The sequence below is a fragment of the Leuciscus leuciscus genome, assembly GCF_965113295.1.
Source record: "Leuciscus leuciscus genome assembly, chromosome: 4".
NCBI classification, from domain to species: domain Eukaryota; kingdom Metazoa; phylum Chordata; class Actinopteri; order Cypriniformes; family Leuciscidae; genus Leuciscus; species Leuciscus leuciscus.
In genome coordinates this window covers 49951075-49966974 of record NC_138728.1, presented here as the reverse complement: position 1 = coordinate 49966974, position 15900 = coordinate 49951075, and the positions used below count along the sequence as shown (strand labels likewise).

General features: G+C 37.7%; 2 protein-coding genes across 2 annotated transcripts in view; both read left to right on the top strand.

Moving 5' to 3' along the window:
• LOC309496988 (stonustoxin subunit alpha-like) overlaps positions 1-15900 on the top strand; it is a 253685-nt gene that overhangs the window by 184319 nt on the left and 53466 nt on the right. The gene's annotated exons all lie outside the window — the stretch shown is intronic.
• On the top strand, positions 3324-10398 carry LOC309497282 (kinesin-like protein KIF17; the record flags this gene model as incomplete). Its single annotated transcript, XM_082167509.1, has 10 exons — positions 3324-3332; positions 5216-5449; positions 5699-5845; positions 6015-6116; positions 6216-6405; positions 6493-6930; positions 7015-7100; positions 7649-7815; positions 8146-8225; positions 8515-10398. The coding sequence occupies 8 exons, from the start codon at positions 3324-3326 to the stop codon at positions 7739-7741; spliced, it is 1299 nt and encodes a 432-aa protein (XP_082023635.1). The 3' UTR covers positions 7742-7815; positions 8146-8225; positions 8515-10398.

The following is a 15900-nucleotide window of genomic DNA, read 5'->3' as shown; positions in this document are numbered from 1 at the left end:
TCCAGTCATTCCTGGTGTACGGAAGATGGTGTACAGTCTAGCTGTTGCAGATATCAATCTACAAAATCAAGACAGCAGTGACAGGCAGAGCAGGGGATAAATCAGACAAGATAAATGACAACTTGTATGGATTAGACAGACTAACAATGAAATCACTTAAAATGTAAACCACAGTTACAAAGTTCTGTGGCATGATCAAAGCAATTGTAAGACATTACAATATACAGATGTCAAAAATTGACAGCCAGTATGGCGACCACAACAGAAATCACATGATTTGAAACAGTAACTGAAAAATGTCCATGTCTTCAGAGTCGATTTTTTTGTTTTTTTTAAGGCTAACCTCTGTGTGATCCACATTTTCAGCCATATTTATGGTCCTCCTTCCAAGACCTGCTTGCAAGAGCACTGCCTCATCCTTTGGGGTTTTGTCTGTGTTCTCAGGTAGCAGGCAGAACTGCAGTTCCATAAACTTTATAGCTGATACACGTGGAGTATCCGCTGACTTTCTTTTTCGTTTCAGGCCTCCAGAATACAAAGATGGGAAACATCTTGGAGGAGGCATAGACAGTTATTAATCAGTGAAAATCTAAATATCAAAGTAACATTTTTTTTAATGAATATAAAACGGTGTTGAGTTGTTGTTGTTGTGTAAAATTGTGTTACATTGTAACTGAGTATTTCTTCTTATTAAGTAACGAATAATTGATGACGGGCCATTGAATTATTACAAAATATTACACTGGAGTTAATTATTCTACTTATACAACAGTTACCACACCTTAAATCATTGTTCAGAATCAGATATTGTATTTCAAGACATTTGTCAGGTTTTTGTCCTTAATACGCTCTTGTGTGTAGGACTCATTTCTTATGCCACTCACTTCATCTCATCCCAAGCCTCCATTGCTTTCTCAATTGTTCATGTTAACTTAAGACATAAATGACTCATTTTACTTGAAAATACATGTAACTTTGACTCATAGGTACTGTATGTGTATTTAACTGTTCAAGCTCAATTAGTTAAGCACTCAGTTCAGTTCTTACACAGTTCTCTTTTGTTTTTTGTTGTTGTTTTTTTTGCTGTTGAAGTCTGTTTGACCTTTGAAATAATTGAAATCATGTGGCGAAGTGATATGAACTGTAATGTGGTCAAGACCTGCCTGGAACTACTTTAGCCGTGCATTTCCCTAAAAATAATTGCACACCTAGAATATTCATCAACCAATCAGATTCAAGATTTCAACAGCTCCATAGTATAAATAAAGATAATTCAGCACAGCACACATTCTATTCTTATTTTACAACAGGGCTGAGTGATTACTGGAATGTTTCCTAAGTTGTGTTAAGTAAGAGTGATCTACTTTTTGACCACAATAATTGTGGTTATTTTTGCCAAAAGCAAAATTTAGTTTTGCTAACAATCACTTACCTTTGCATCTCCTGCTGCGCTGTGGCTGGTCTTACAGGTCTGCTGCTGGTAGGAACAGTAGCAGTAAGCAGAGCAGTGGTGTTTTGATGTGACGGAGGTCTTTCCCTTTCACTTTGTATGCAGTTTAGAAGCAGACGGACTGCTGACTCAATGTTTGTCTTCTGTTAATTTAGAGAAGTCTGGGTTACATTTAATTAGACGTACTTAGAAAATGGAATCATGTACATTTTAGTCTTGACTATATAGACACACGATTTGTCTCTGATGCCTAAACCAACATAACTTTAATTGTCAAGAGTATATAAGATCAAATAACAAAGTAAGGAGGCAGGAAGCGCCTGTTTCTAAGTGGTTAAGCATCTGTTGCAGGTCAGCTGATTTGTGACACTGCAGGGCACATGGGAGTGAACTAACTATTCTTAAACTATGTAAATAATGATTTTATATTTCATGGAACACCAATTTGCAGTACTTTTGGATTTAAAACATGCTTTAAATCGCATTGGCTTTATAGAATGTTAATTAACCTGCTCTGTGACTCACTGCAGCTTCCAATTATGCCTACTGGGCAAATAAAATACCTTTACTTTACTATGGTATTCCTATAAATGTTATCATCCACCAAAAACAAACCAAACCAAAAGAAAGAAAAACATTGTACACATTTGATATGATATGATACTGACCTGCGAAGACCCACTCTGTTCTGTCATTTTTCTATAAGGTAAAGCAGAAGAGAATATAAGGAATACATCGTTTAATGGGAGTATCTTTAATTATGAGACGATTTAATAGCAAACTTAACAGTACAGATACGTTAGGCTAGCATTAGCGTTAGTGTAACTTACATTTCGTGAAACAATAAAGGCTAACCCAACTAAGAAACAATGATGATTACCAACTTAGCCGACCAGAGCACATATTAAAACTACTTAAACAAATGTATAACGGTGAATGATTGCAGGGGGAAGATAAGAAGAAGAAAAAACATACCTTTATTGGTTCCTCACATCGCCACCGCGGGAAGATGGTCACGGTTTTTTTTTCCCCCTTTCTCGGTCGCGCGCCGACGGCTCAAACGAGCTCTTCTGATTGGCCGAAATTCTCTGCTCTCTGAACAGGGCCTGCCGCTGCCTCACAGATGCACAAATCACTTTTGCTCCACATTTCACGGAGTATATGGTGCAAAAGTGAGAGCGCGCGGAACTTGTCATTTAAAGGCGAAAAAACTGCGTTTGAGACTCGTAGCAGCAGATTCAAGCAGTTAGTAATTGGACTGTTAGAAAACTATCCAAGAAAAGTAATGCATTTGTGACCAGATATTCTACAAGTGTGCAACTCTCATTGTATGGATTCACATATTAATTTGCGGGTGTACAAAATTTGTCTGTAACTTCACATTTTTGATACGGGTGTGTGAATGCGTTTTGCACCATATTCACTGCAGCAACTGTAGCAAAAAATGTGAGCGTATGAGTTTCTTCATGTGTGATTCGTAGAATAGAATTTGTGCACCTGCAGTGAAGAATGTGTGAAGGTGTAACTGTTGTGTTGTGTTTGTAGGAGAGGAAAAAAAATCTACAAGTTTACAACTCCTAAAAACATTTTCTCTGTGACTTCAAATTTATTGATACACATGTGTGGGTACGCTCTACAGCTACAAATTCCGCTCTCACATGTGTTCAGTAGTTTTGCACCAAAAATACCTTCATACATTTTCACCATGAGCGAGAAGCCGCCATTACTCATTTAAACGTAAATAATTAATGTGACGCAACATAGATGCGCGAACACACGGAAATTGACGAAACATTCTCGGCCACCGTACGTTCGTTACTAGGTAACCAACAACATCAATAAACAACATCGCGCGCCGCGAAAACACATCGTGATGGAGAAGGTAAGCTAGAACATTTAATATATAGTCCATCGTATACATTATTATTGATGCAGTTAAAAACTCTACAGGGCGGTTTCCCGGACAGGGTTTAAATTAAGACAGGAGTAGGCCTTAACCCTCTGATGGTCTTTATTTATGTCTACACTCGTGTTTTTTGGGGTCTCCAGAGACCCCAGACGATAACATTTAATTTTGTAACAAGATAATAGTTTTTTTTTTTTTACAAATGTAATTTTATTCTGTTTGTTAATGTTTTTACTCAACATTTGTGCAGTTTTTGGAGAATTTATGATATCTTTTAAATTTCCAATAATTTCTATAAATAAATATTTATTTAAATAAGCTTTTTACAAAAAAACAGCATTTGATGTAAAATTCACTTTATAAAAGACCCAGATTTCTAACTTTCATTCATGGGGATAACATGGATCATTTTAAATGGTTTAATGTAACATTTCTGCCCATTTTTTGGAAAATACAGTTTAAAAAAAAATAAAAAATCACTTTAACCACTAGATGGCTATAGAGCTCCACTATTATGCTATTTGACTACCTGAAAGATATCTTTTCACAAGTTGGATTCAGTTGGATTCATATCTAAATATTATAAAATCACAATTATAACAAAAATAAAATATTTTTGTCAAAGTTTAGCATTTTTTTTGTACTGAGTGTGGAGAGCCGTAGAAGGTTTCATACCATTTGGACAAAGGGAAATTTTTTTTTTATTTGAGCAAAAGTCATTTGGGGTCAAAAAGACCTAATCTAGAATAGTTAATCGTGTCTTAAAAAATGGCTTTCTGTAACACAGATTAAGTAACGTTACGGGTTAGTTAACGTTACACCTGGACTATGGAGTCCTGAACTAAAATAAACCAGATTAATTTAAAATCAACTGTGCTAATCTGAATTATATATTTATATTTTTATATATTCATATTTATTAATGCCTATAAAAATAGAATATTTTCAAACATTATAAATGTCTTTACTGTAACTTTTGATCAGTGTAACTCATCCTTGATGAATAAACGTATTGATTTATTTTATTTCTTTCCCCCCCAAAAAAAATTAAAATTCTTACTGACCCCAAACTTTTGAACGGTAGTTTTTAATGTTACAAAAGCTTTAGATTTCAGATAAATGCTGTTCTTTTGAACTTTCTATTCATCAAAGAATTTAGAAAATTTTTCAACATTGATAATAATCATAAATGTGTCTTGAGCATCAAATCATCATATTAGAATGATTTGTGAAGGATCATGTGACACTGAAGACTGGAGTAATGATGCTGAAAATTCAGCTTTGATCACAGGAATAAATGACACTTTACTGTATATTCACATAGACAACAGCTGTTTTAAATTGGAATAATATTTCACAATATTACTGTTTTTGTTTGTATTTTTAATCAAATAAATGCAGCCTTGGTGAGCAGAAGATACTTCTTTTAAAAACATAAAAAATCTTACTGACCCCAAACTTTTGAACGGTAGTTTATATGTGTGTGTGTGTCCAAGTAATACACGTGTCCACTTTGAAACACAATGTTAATCTGAAGTTAAACCTGCCTCCTGGTTGGGCGATTTGGCTTTCAAAAGGGTATGATGTTTGTTGATGTACAGCTAGTAACATGCACACAACACTCCATATCCATGATAAATCATGTCAAATTTATGTTGTTAGATATATAAATATTGGCCTACAATATAACATTATCGCTATGTCACTCCCGCCCATTTCGGGGTCCTAGTCTGGTCGTCTGCGATTGGTTAGTATTTTTAATTACGTTAAAAACTACAATCCGATTGGTTCAGCTACTAGAGCTGTCCCGCGATTTGCCTAAGAAGATTGACAATCAAAACATCTCCATTTCTTTTCAGCAGAAAAACATTGCATCTGAATCCGTGAAAGTTGTGGTCAGATGTCGACCACCGAACGACAGAGAGAAGAAGCTGAATTGTAAAACGGTCATTTCCACTGACAGCAATCAATGTTTAATTGAGAAACCTGGAGCCGCGAACGAGCCACCCAGAAAATTCACCTTTGACGGGGCATATGATATGAACGATTCCACTGAGAAGATCTACAACGATGTTGTACATCCTCTGGTGGAGGTAAAATTAATTTTTGTGTGTGTGTGATTGGTGGTCAGTGTGACAGCTAGATCTTGTAGGGATAGATAGATCTATCTATATAGATCTATCTTTATAGATGTATCTATCTAGATAGATCTATAGATCTATCTATCTATGTATCATCTGTCTGTCTGTCTATCTATCGTCTATCTATCTTGTCTGTCTGTCTGTCTGTGTTTTTGCATTATGTACTAATCAGTGTGAAATATATCGTTATTTTATTAACAGGGTGTTATTCATGGCTACAATGGGACAATTTTAGGTTATGGACAAACAGGGGGTGGCAAGTCGTTCACTATGGAAGGTGTTCTAGATCCACCTTCCCAGAGAGGAATAATTCCTAGAGCTTTTAAGCATATCTTTGAGGCAATCCAGGTAACCGATTTGCATATCATGTGATTTTATATAGATAGGATGCCATCATAGTATTATAAATACACTAACATTCAAAAGTTTGTGGTCAGTAAAATGTTTAGAGCCGAAATGCTATATATTCATTGTGCTAAAGTTTTTAAGTAACATTTAACCTGAACTTTCTATTAAGTGTGCAGAGAACACAACATCCCTTATACAGGTCTCTCTCGCGGAAATATACATGGACGAAATCAGAGATCTTTTGGCAAAAGACCCCAAACAGAAGATGAATGTATGTCTCTCTACTGATCATACAAAGTGTATATTGTATTGTACACCATTGTATATTAGCTAAAATGGGCTTAATGTCTCAATGCTGTGTGTGTTTTAGCTGAAGAAGAATCCTGAGGGTGGTGTGCATGTACAGAATCTCTCTATGCACAAGGTGTACAGCGTTGAGGAATGTGAGAGGATCATGTATCAGGGCTTGAAGAATCGCTCTGTGGGATCCACACTCATGAACAAAGATTCATCTCGTTCACACTCAATATTTACCATTCACATGGATACCTGCAACAAAGGTTTGTGTCTCAGTCACACATTTCTACTGAGCTCTGCATGAATAAATCTATATGCAACATCTCTTTAATTTTCATATGTAATTTTAGATTCAGCAGGTAAAGAACATAAACGTGCCGGAAAGCTCAATATCGTGGACCTTGCAGGGACTGAACGACAGTTGAAAACCGGTGCTACTGGAAATCGCTTTCAAGAAGCCACCAGGATCAACACGTCTCTTTTAGCCCTTGGCAATGTTATATCTGCATTGGTAGAGGGTCGTTTCAAGCACATCCCGTTTCGTGATTCCAAGCTCACTCACTTGCTTCAAGACTCTCTGGGCGGAAACGCACGCACCCTCCTGATAGCCTGTCTCTCACCTGCCGAAAACAATTACAAAGAGAGCATCAGTACGCTACTCTTCGCCAACCGCTTCAAGAGAATGAAAAACCGCCCAGTCATCAACGTGGGCCCAAAAGATGCCCTCCTACGTGGGAATCAAGAGGAAATAAAGAAGTTGCCGCAGCTGGCGTCTTCCAACCTCAGTTGTAAGAAACACAACATTTGTGTAAATTTGAAGCTCTTTCAATAGTGAAAGAGCGCAATTTCGACTTATTTTTGTCTTTTAACAGCACTTTTGGCTGGTCAGAATTCAGAAGATCCTCCAGCTGTTCTGCGACCCCAGAGCAACACATCAGAGGGAGACAATATAAAAGAGGTGTGTACTGATATGAAGTCAATGGAAGAGTTTTAAAGTTGTTGTTTCTGCACAAGGATGAGGCCAGAAGATCGTGAAGAATTTTTGAGGAAACTTTCTATTTTAATGTGTTGATTTTAATTTTTTTTTATTGTCAATAGAAATACTTAAGCATCCATTATTTGCAATTTTTTTCCTGTGTATAGCATAGTATGGCGCACACTGTTACAAAAATATACAAAACAAATAAATATACACACAATACAGAATGTATACTATATAAATATACAAATATACACACAGTATTTATGCAGTACAATATACACAGAAGTAGAGTTCTGTATATATAAATATACAGAACTATATATATATATATATATATTCTAAATGTACAGGACTAAATATTGTGTTTTGAAATAGTAAATGTATAGGATCTATGATCTACAATTTTAAAAAATGCATATAAAAAGCTTATTGTTTTTGTCTTAACTTCTAGATTATATTTCTAGTTTTGCTATTGAGAAGAAACTTTAGAACCAATCTCAAATGTCCAACCATATGTTCTTCAGGCAGAGTCTGACCATCTGGCCCTCATCGCGTGTCTAAAGCTGGAAAACCAGCTGCTTCGAGGAATGTTGGACTGCTGGATGTCCCTGTCGTGAACGGTCTGAACCTAGACTGGCTGTGGAGGGAAGCAGTGTGGGATAAAGAAGAAGGGACCTGGAGACTGCCAGAGGTTGTGGTGCAGAAAACCAGTGCTGGTGAAGTGCTGGAAAGAAAAAGGCTGCAGTGTGATATTCCTGAAAATCTTGATGATCTTTGTACAATTGATTTAAAAAAATTATATACTATACTTTTATATACTAGTTTTCTAATGGGGTTGTAGAAGATTAAAAAAAGAGCTTGTTCTGCACCAAAATTGATTCAAAACAAATCATTAGTCACCAGTAACTCAGAATCTACAAACTAAATCTATATTTTTTAACAATAATAATGAATCATGGAGAACAGGCTTTTAAATTGTGCATCTATGTATGTATGTATTCTCTCTCTTCTTGCTCTGCAGTGCCTCCTTCAGGTGTCATTGCCCCTGGCAGACTCTCAGCAGGCAGGAATTCAGCCTCAGACCTTGCCAAACCTTTTGAGGTATTCAGACAGTGAATTATCAATTGAACCAGCTATACGAGTACTACATTCATGAACCACGTTCAATGTTTGTGGGTTAAAAAGTGGTCTTAACCCACATAACAAAATGACAAAATATGTTTGAAATGTTCTTAATCTTAACCCAGGGTTAAAAGCAGACTGGGTTTAAAAAATATGTTAACCCTGAGTTAAGTGTAGTGTGAAAAGTGTTTCATATCCCTAGAACCTTACTTATGAATATGAAAAACATCCATAGCTTTGACTCATGTCCAACTGACTCTCTTTTTAGCAAGAAGTGGAGGAGGATCGCTACAAGCATGGTTCGAATTACGTGGGAGCCAGTGGGAGCTGTATGGAGCTAGAAGAGTCTCAATTAAGATAAATGCACACACTACATTCACATATGCACACACAGGATACACAAATGCGCACAAAATTCAGAAATGCACACACAAAATTTTAAAAGCACAGAAGATTCACAAATGCATACAAAATTCAGAAATGTACACAAAATTCAAAAATACACACACAAGACTGAGTGGCCTCCAACGCTATGCGCTAATTCAAAGGTCCCAGGTGTTTCAGAATCCGGTAAGGATTCGACAGTGATCGACAGTGTCAAATGCAGCACTGAGGTCGAGTAGTACCAGCACTGATAATTTGCCTGTATCAGTATTTAAGCGAATATCGTTTATTATCTTTATGAGCGCTGTCTCTGTGCTGTGGTGCGGTCGGAAACCAGATTGAAAATTGTCAAAGTATCCATTCGAGCTTAAGAATTTGTTCAACTGATTTAAGACAACTTTTTCAATGATCTTGCCTATGAAAGGAAGATTTGAGATCGGTCTATAGTTGCTTAATATGCTCTTTTTCAGGAGGGGCTTGACAACTGCAGTTTTCAGGGAGTTTGGAAAACTCCCAGAGAGAAGTGAGGCACTTACCACTTCTAAAAGATCTGCTTCTAAACTGTTTAACACACTTTTGAAAAAAGATGTGGGAAGTGTGTCAAGGGCGCATGTTGATGTTTTAAGGTGCTGTACGGTTTCTTCCAAAATTTTGCCATCAATTTCTTTGAAATCAGACATAGTAACTACTAGGGATGTCCCGATACCACTTTTTCACTTCCGATACGATACCGATGCCACAGCTTTGGCTATTTGCTGATACCGATATCAATCCGATATTTTTATTTTATTCTTGAACTAATACTACTAATAATAAAATATATGGAAGCACTTTGCTCAATTAGCCACATCTCACTCAAATGGAGAACAAATACTTCTCCAGTATATAGTCCACAACAACAGCTGATAATGAAAGACTGCCACACTTTATTCAAAAGACCTTGAGATATGTTTGGTAACCTGAATGAATTTAAAATTAATTTGCTATATTTTAGATCAATATATTTGTTTCCTTAAAATTTTTATTAACTTTAACTTTATTCTAATCTGAATTATAAATCATTTATTTCTGTATAAAATAATACTACTTTTAAAAACACATTTGATTTTCTTTTTTAATCAATGTAAATTAAAAATAAACAGATTACTGCTCTGTTTTAGGACAAGAAATGAAAACCAATGCAATATGATGAATGTCCAAAAGATGAGATCATTTTTGCTTTTAAACAGCGTGTGTGTGTCTGTGTGTGTGTGATTTTGGTTGAGTGACAGTTACAGTTTGACAAGAGTTTACAGTTTGACAAAAGCACAATGTTGTGTTTTACACAAATATAAGTAGGCTAAACACTTTTTGCAGTTTTAATGATGTCCTGTATGAAAATGACGGAGTATGTTTTTATGTTTCCACTGTTCGATGGCGCCCGTGCCTCTCTCTCTCTGACACACACACACACACACACATTCCAGCATTGCAATCTTGACATCGCAGCCTGTTCATTTTGCTGCATTCACACCAAACGCGAATAGAGCGTCAAATTCGCGTCTAGTTCGATGATTGAACAGTTTGAATCCATTCGCGCGTCCAAAGCGAATAGGACGCGCCGCGCGCGTATAATGATAAAGCGAGCATTTGAAGCGATATAGACGCGCGTTCAGAGCTAAGGCAGGGCTACAGATTAGGTGTCCCTAAAGAACCCGCATATGTCTATACGCGAGTTTATTTTTATACCGTGTATTCTATGTGTAAATCCATGCACCCCTAATAGGTATTGGATCATAGGTATCGGATCATTTTTTTTCTCCCCTCCGATATCCGATCTAGCGTTTTGGGCCAGCGTTTTGAAGTTGACAACTTCAATCTTTTCTGGAGTCAGAGACAACTGTTTCATCGGGATGGCCATCACCCAAACAAACTTAGTTCAAGAGTGTTAAAGGACAATATCTACTTCTCCCTCAATCATCCTTCTGCAGTGTGTGCCAATCTGAACGGCACACACACACCTGGACACAGTATGAATGACCACGGGACTTCACTTCAGCAGCAAAATGGACATGCGGTTGACATATCACACAAGGACAATGATAACACCACTCCGCCACAACAACCTCTGCTCACGGACACAATCTCAGCTGAGCCCTGCCCACAGAGCTCACCACAGACAGACACATTAGAACTGCTCCAAGATTCAGCACCCAAGGACGACTTCGTTTTTCGGTTCGGTTTGAATATCGTTATACCCCTACCTGCCACTGAAGCTAGATCTGTGTCTGTCAAGAAGAGATGCTTAAATGAGAACACTAGTGTACTATTTATGAAGGCAAAAGTGTGTTAAACATACCAAGCTTAACACCAAGCATATCTGCAGACTCTGTTGATTTTCTCCTTGATTCTTTTAACTCAAAAGTTAAAAATGTAATTGATGATATTGCTCCTGTTAAAGTCAGGAAGAAGACCTTTTATTAACGTTGAACATATTGAGCAAAAGAAAAATTAGTGCCCCGTTTATCGGAACGAAACTGAACGATACAGCTCACGTACAGCGGCCTATAAATAATGTGCACGCGAGTTTTATTTATTTTTATACCGTGTATTCTCTGTGTAAATCCATGCACCAAACGTACGTTCAGTACGAATACATGTACCGTTTGCACTGCTGTTGAGTTTCTCCAAGGTGCTTTTTGTCTGCCACTCTTCTTCCTGACTTTAACAGGAGCAATACCATCAATTACACTTTTAACTTTTGAGTTAAAAGAATCAAGGAGAAAATCAACAGAGTCTGCAGATATGCTTGGTGTTAAGCTTGGTATGTTTAACACACTTTTGCCTTCATAAATAGTACACTAGTGTTCTCATTTAAGCATCTCTTCTTGACAGACACAGATCTAGCTTCAGTGGCAGGTAGGGGTATAACGATATTCAAACCGAACCGAAAAACGAAGTCGTCCTTGGGTGCTGAATCTTGGAGCAGTTCTAATGTGTCTGTCTGTGGTGAGCTCTGTGGGCAGGGCTCAGCTGAGATTGTGTCCGTGAGCAGAGGTTGTTGTGGCGGAGTGGTGTTATCATTGTCCTTGTGTGATATGTCAACCGCATGTCCATTTTGCTGCTGAAGTGAAGTCCCGTGGTCATTCATACTGTGTCCAGGTGTGTGTGTGCCGTTCAGATTGGCACACACTGCAGAAGGATGATTGAGGGAGAAGTAGATATTGTCCTTTAACACTCTTGAACTAAGTTTGTTTGGGTGATGGCCATCCCGATGAAACAGTTGTCTCTGACTCCAGAAAAGATTGAAGTTGTCAATGAAGTTCACTCCTTTTATATTGCAGGTTTTTTGCAGCCATGTATTAAGTAGGGATGTCCCGATCCGATCCACGGCATCGGTATCGTGCCGATACTGGCCCAAAACGCTAGATCGGATATCGGAGGGGAGAAAAAAAAAGATCCGATAACTATGATCCAATACCTATTAGGGGTGCATGGATTTACACATAGAATACACGGTATAAAAATAAATAAAACTCGCGTATAGACATATGCGGGTTCTTTAGGGACACCTAATCTGTAGCCCTGCCTTAGCTATATCGCTTCAAATGCTCGCTTTATCATTATACGCGCGCGGCGCGTCCTATTCGCTTTGGACGCGCGAATGGATTCAAACTGTTCAATCATCGAACTAGACGCGAATTTGACGCTCTATTCGCGTTTGGTGTGAATGCAGCAAAATGAACAGGCTGCGATGTCAAGATTGCAATGCTGGAATGTGTGTGTGTGTGTGTGTGTGTGTCAGAGAGAGAGAGGCACGGGCGCCATCGAACAGTGGAAACATAAAAACATACTCCGTCATTTTCATACAGGACATCATTAAAACTGCAAAAAGTGTTTAGCCTACTTATATTTGTGTAAAACACAACATTGTGCTTTTGTCAAACTGTAAACTCTTGTCAAACTGTAACTGTCACTCAACCAAAATCACACACACACAGACACACACACACGCTGTTTAAAAGCAAAAATGATCTCATCTTTTGGACATTCATCATATTGCATTGGTTTTCATTTCTTGTCCTAAAACAGAGCACTAATCTGTTTATTTTTAATTTACACATTCTACATTGATTAAAAAAGAAAATCAAATGTGTTTTTAAAAGTAGTATTATTTTATACAGAAATAAATTATTTATAATTCAGATTAGAATAAAGTTAAAGTTAATTAAAATTTTAAGAATAAAATAAAAATATCGGATTGATATCGGTATCGGCAAATAGCCAAAGCTGCGGCATCGGTATCGTATCGGAAGTGAAAAAGTGGTATCGGGACATCCCTAGTAGTTACTATGTCTGATTTCAAAGAAATTGATGGCAAAATTTTGGAAGAAACCGTACAGCACCTTAAAACATCAACATGCGCCCTTGACACACTTCCCACATCTTTTTTCAAAAGTGTGTTAAACAGTTTAGAAGCAGATCTTTTAGAAGTGGTAAGTGCCTCACTTCTCTCTGGGAGTTTTCCAAACTCCCTGAAAACTGCAGTTGTCAAGCCCCTCCTGAAAAAGAGCAATCTGGATAAGACCATATTAAGCAACTATAGACCGATCTCAAATCTTCCTTTCATAGGCAAGATCATTGAAAAAGTTGTCTTAAATCAGCTGAACAAATTCGAATGGATACTTTGACAATTTTCAATCTGGTTTCCGACCGCACCACAGCACAGAGACAGCGCTCATAAAGATAATAAACGATATTCGCTTAAAGGGATAGTTCACTTTGAAATTAATTTTTGGTATGTTTTAGCTTACCTCAAGGGCATCCAAGATGTAGGTGTCTTTTTTTCCGCAGTAGTTTCAATTTTGATATTTTTAGGTCAAACTGTTCTTGTCTGTCAGTCATATAATGCAGGTCTATGGTCATTATCTCAAAGAGCATGTAAGTACACATTGATGGCCTAAGACACGAAACGAGCGGTTTGTGTGAGAAAACGAACAGTATTTATATCGTTTTTACCTCTTATACGCTGCCATGTCGAAGTGATCTGATCTGACGTGTACGCAGACTGGTGCATAGATATATACACACTAGATGTCGCCTTGTCTACGGCAGTTCATTGGAACGAATGTCTTTAAGGCGACATCTAGTGTATATATCTATGCACCAGTCTGCGTACACGTCAGATCAGATCACTCGGACATGGCTGTGTATAAGTGTTAAAAACGATATAAATACTGTTCGTTTTCTCACACAAACCACTCGTTTCGTGTCTTAGGCCATCAATGTGTACTTACGATGGGGAATTGTTTAATTTGGACGACGGGGAATTGTTTTAATTTGGACTCTGTGCATGCTCTTTGAGATAATGACCATAGACCTGCATTATATGACTGACAGACAAGAACGGTTTGACCTAAAAATATCAAAATTGAAACTACTGCGGAAAAAAAGACACCTACATCTTGGATGCCCTTGAGGTAAGCTAAAACATACCAAAAATTAATTTCAAAGTGAACTATCCCTTTAAGCGAATATCGTTTATTATCTTTATGAGCGCTGTCTCTGTGCTGTGGTGCGGTCGGAAACCAGATTGAAAATTGTCAAAGTATCCATTCGAATTTGTTCAGCTGATTTAAGACAACTTTTTCAATGATCTTGCCTATGAAAGGAAGATTTGAGATCGGTCTATAGTTGCTTAATATGGTCTTATCCAGATTGCTCTTTTTCAGGAGGGGCTTGACAACTGCAGTTTTCAGGGAGTTTGGAAAACTCCCAGAGAGAAGTGAGGCACTTACCACTTCTAAAAGATCTGCTTCTAAACTGTTTAACACACTTTTGAAAAAAGATGTGGGAAGTGTGTCAAGGGCGCATGTTGATGTTTTAAGGTGCTGTACGGTTTCTTCCAAAATTTTGCCATCAATTTCTTTGAAATCAGACATAGTAACTACTAGGGATGTCCCGATACCACTTTTTCACTTCCGATACGATACCGATGCCGCAGCTTTGGCTATTTGCCGATACCGATATCAATCCGATATTTTTATTTTATTCTTAAAATTTTAATTAACTTTAACTTTATTCTAATCTGAATTATAAATAATTTATTTCTGTATAAAATAATACTACTTTTAAAAACACATTTGATTTTCTTTTTTAATCAATGTAGAATGTGTAAATTAAAAATAAACAGATTAGTGCTCTGTTTTAGGACAAGAAATGAAAACCAATGCAATATGATGAATGTCCAAAAGATGAGATCATTTTTGCTTTTAAACAGCGTGTGTGTGTGTCTGTGTGATTTTGGTTGAGTGACAGTTACAGTTTGACAAGAGTTTACAGTTTGACAAAAGCACAATGTTGTGTTTTACACAAATATAAGTAGGCTAAACACTTTTTGCAGTTTTAATGATGTCCTGTATGAAAATGACGGAGTATGTTTTTATGTTTCCACTGTTCGATGGCGCCCGTGCCTCTCTCTCTCTGACACACACACACACACACACACACATTCCAGCATTGCAATCTTGACATCGCAGCCTGTTCATTTTGCTGCATTCACACCAAACGCGAATAGAGCGTCAAATTCGCGTCTAGTTCGATGATTGAACAGTTTGAATCCATTCGCGCGTCCAAAGCGAATAGGACGCGCCGCGCGCGTATAATGATAAAGCGAGCATTTGAAGCGATATAGCTAAGGCAGGGCTACAGATTAGGTGTCCCTAAAGAACCCGCATATGTCTATACGCGAGTTTTATTTATTTTTATACCGTGTATTCTATGTGTAAATCCATGCACCCCTAATAGGTATTGGATCATAGGTATCGGATCTTTTTTTTTCTCCCCTCCGATATCCGATCTAGCGTTTTGGGCCAGTATCGGCACGATACCGATGCCGTGGATCGGATCGGGACATCCCTACTTAATACATGGCTGCAAAAAACCTGCAATATAAAAGGAGTGAACTTCATTGACAACTTCAATCTTTTCTGGAGTCAGAGACAACTGTTTCATCGGGATGGCCATCACCCAAACAAACTTAGTTCAAGAGTGTTAAAGGACAATATCTACTTCTCCCTCAATCATCCTTCTGCAGTGTGTGCCAATCTGAACGGCACACACACACCTGGACACAGTATGAATGACCACGGGACTTCACTTCAGCAGCAAAATGGACATGCGGTTGACATATCACACAAGGACAATGATAACACCACTCCGCCACAACAACCTCTGCTCACGGACACAATCTCAGCTGAGCCCTGCCCACAGAGCTCACCACAGACAGACA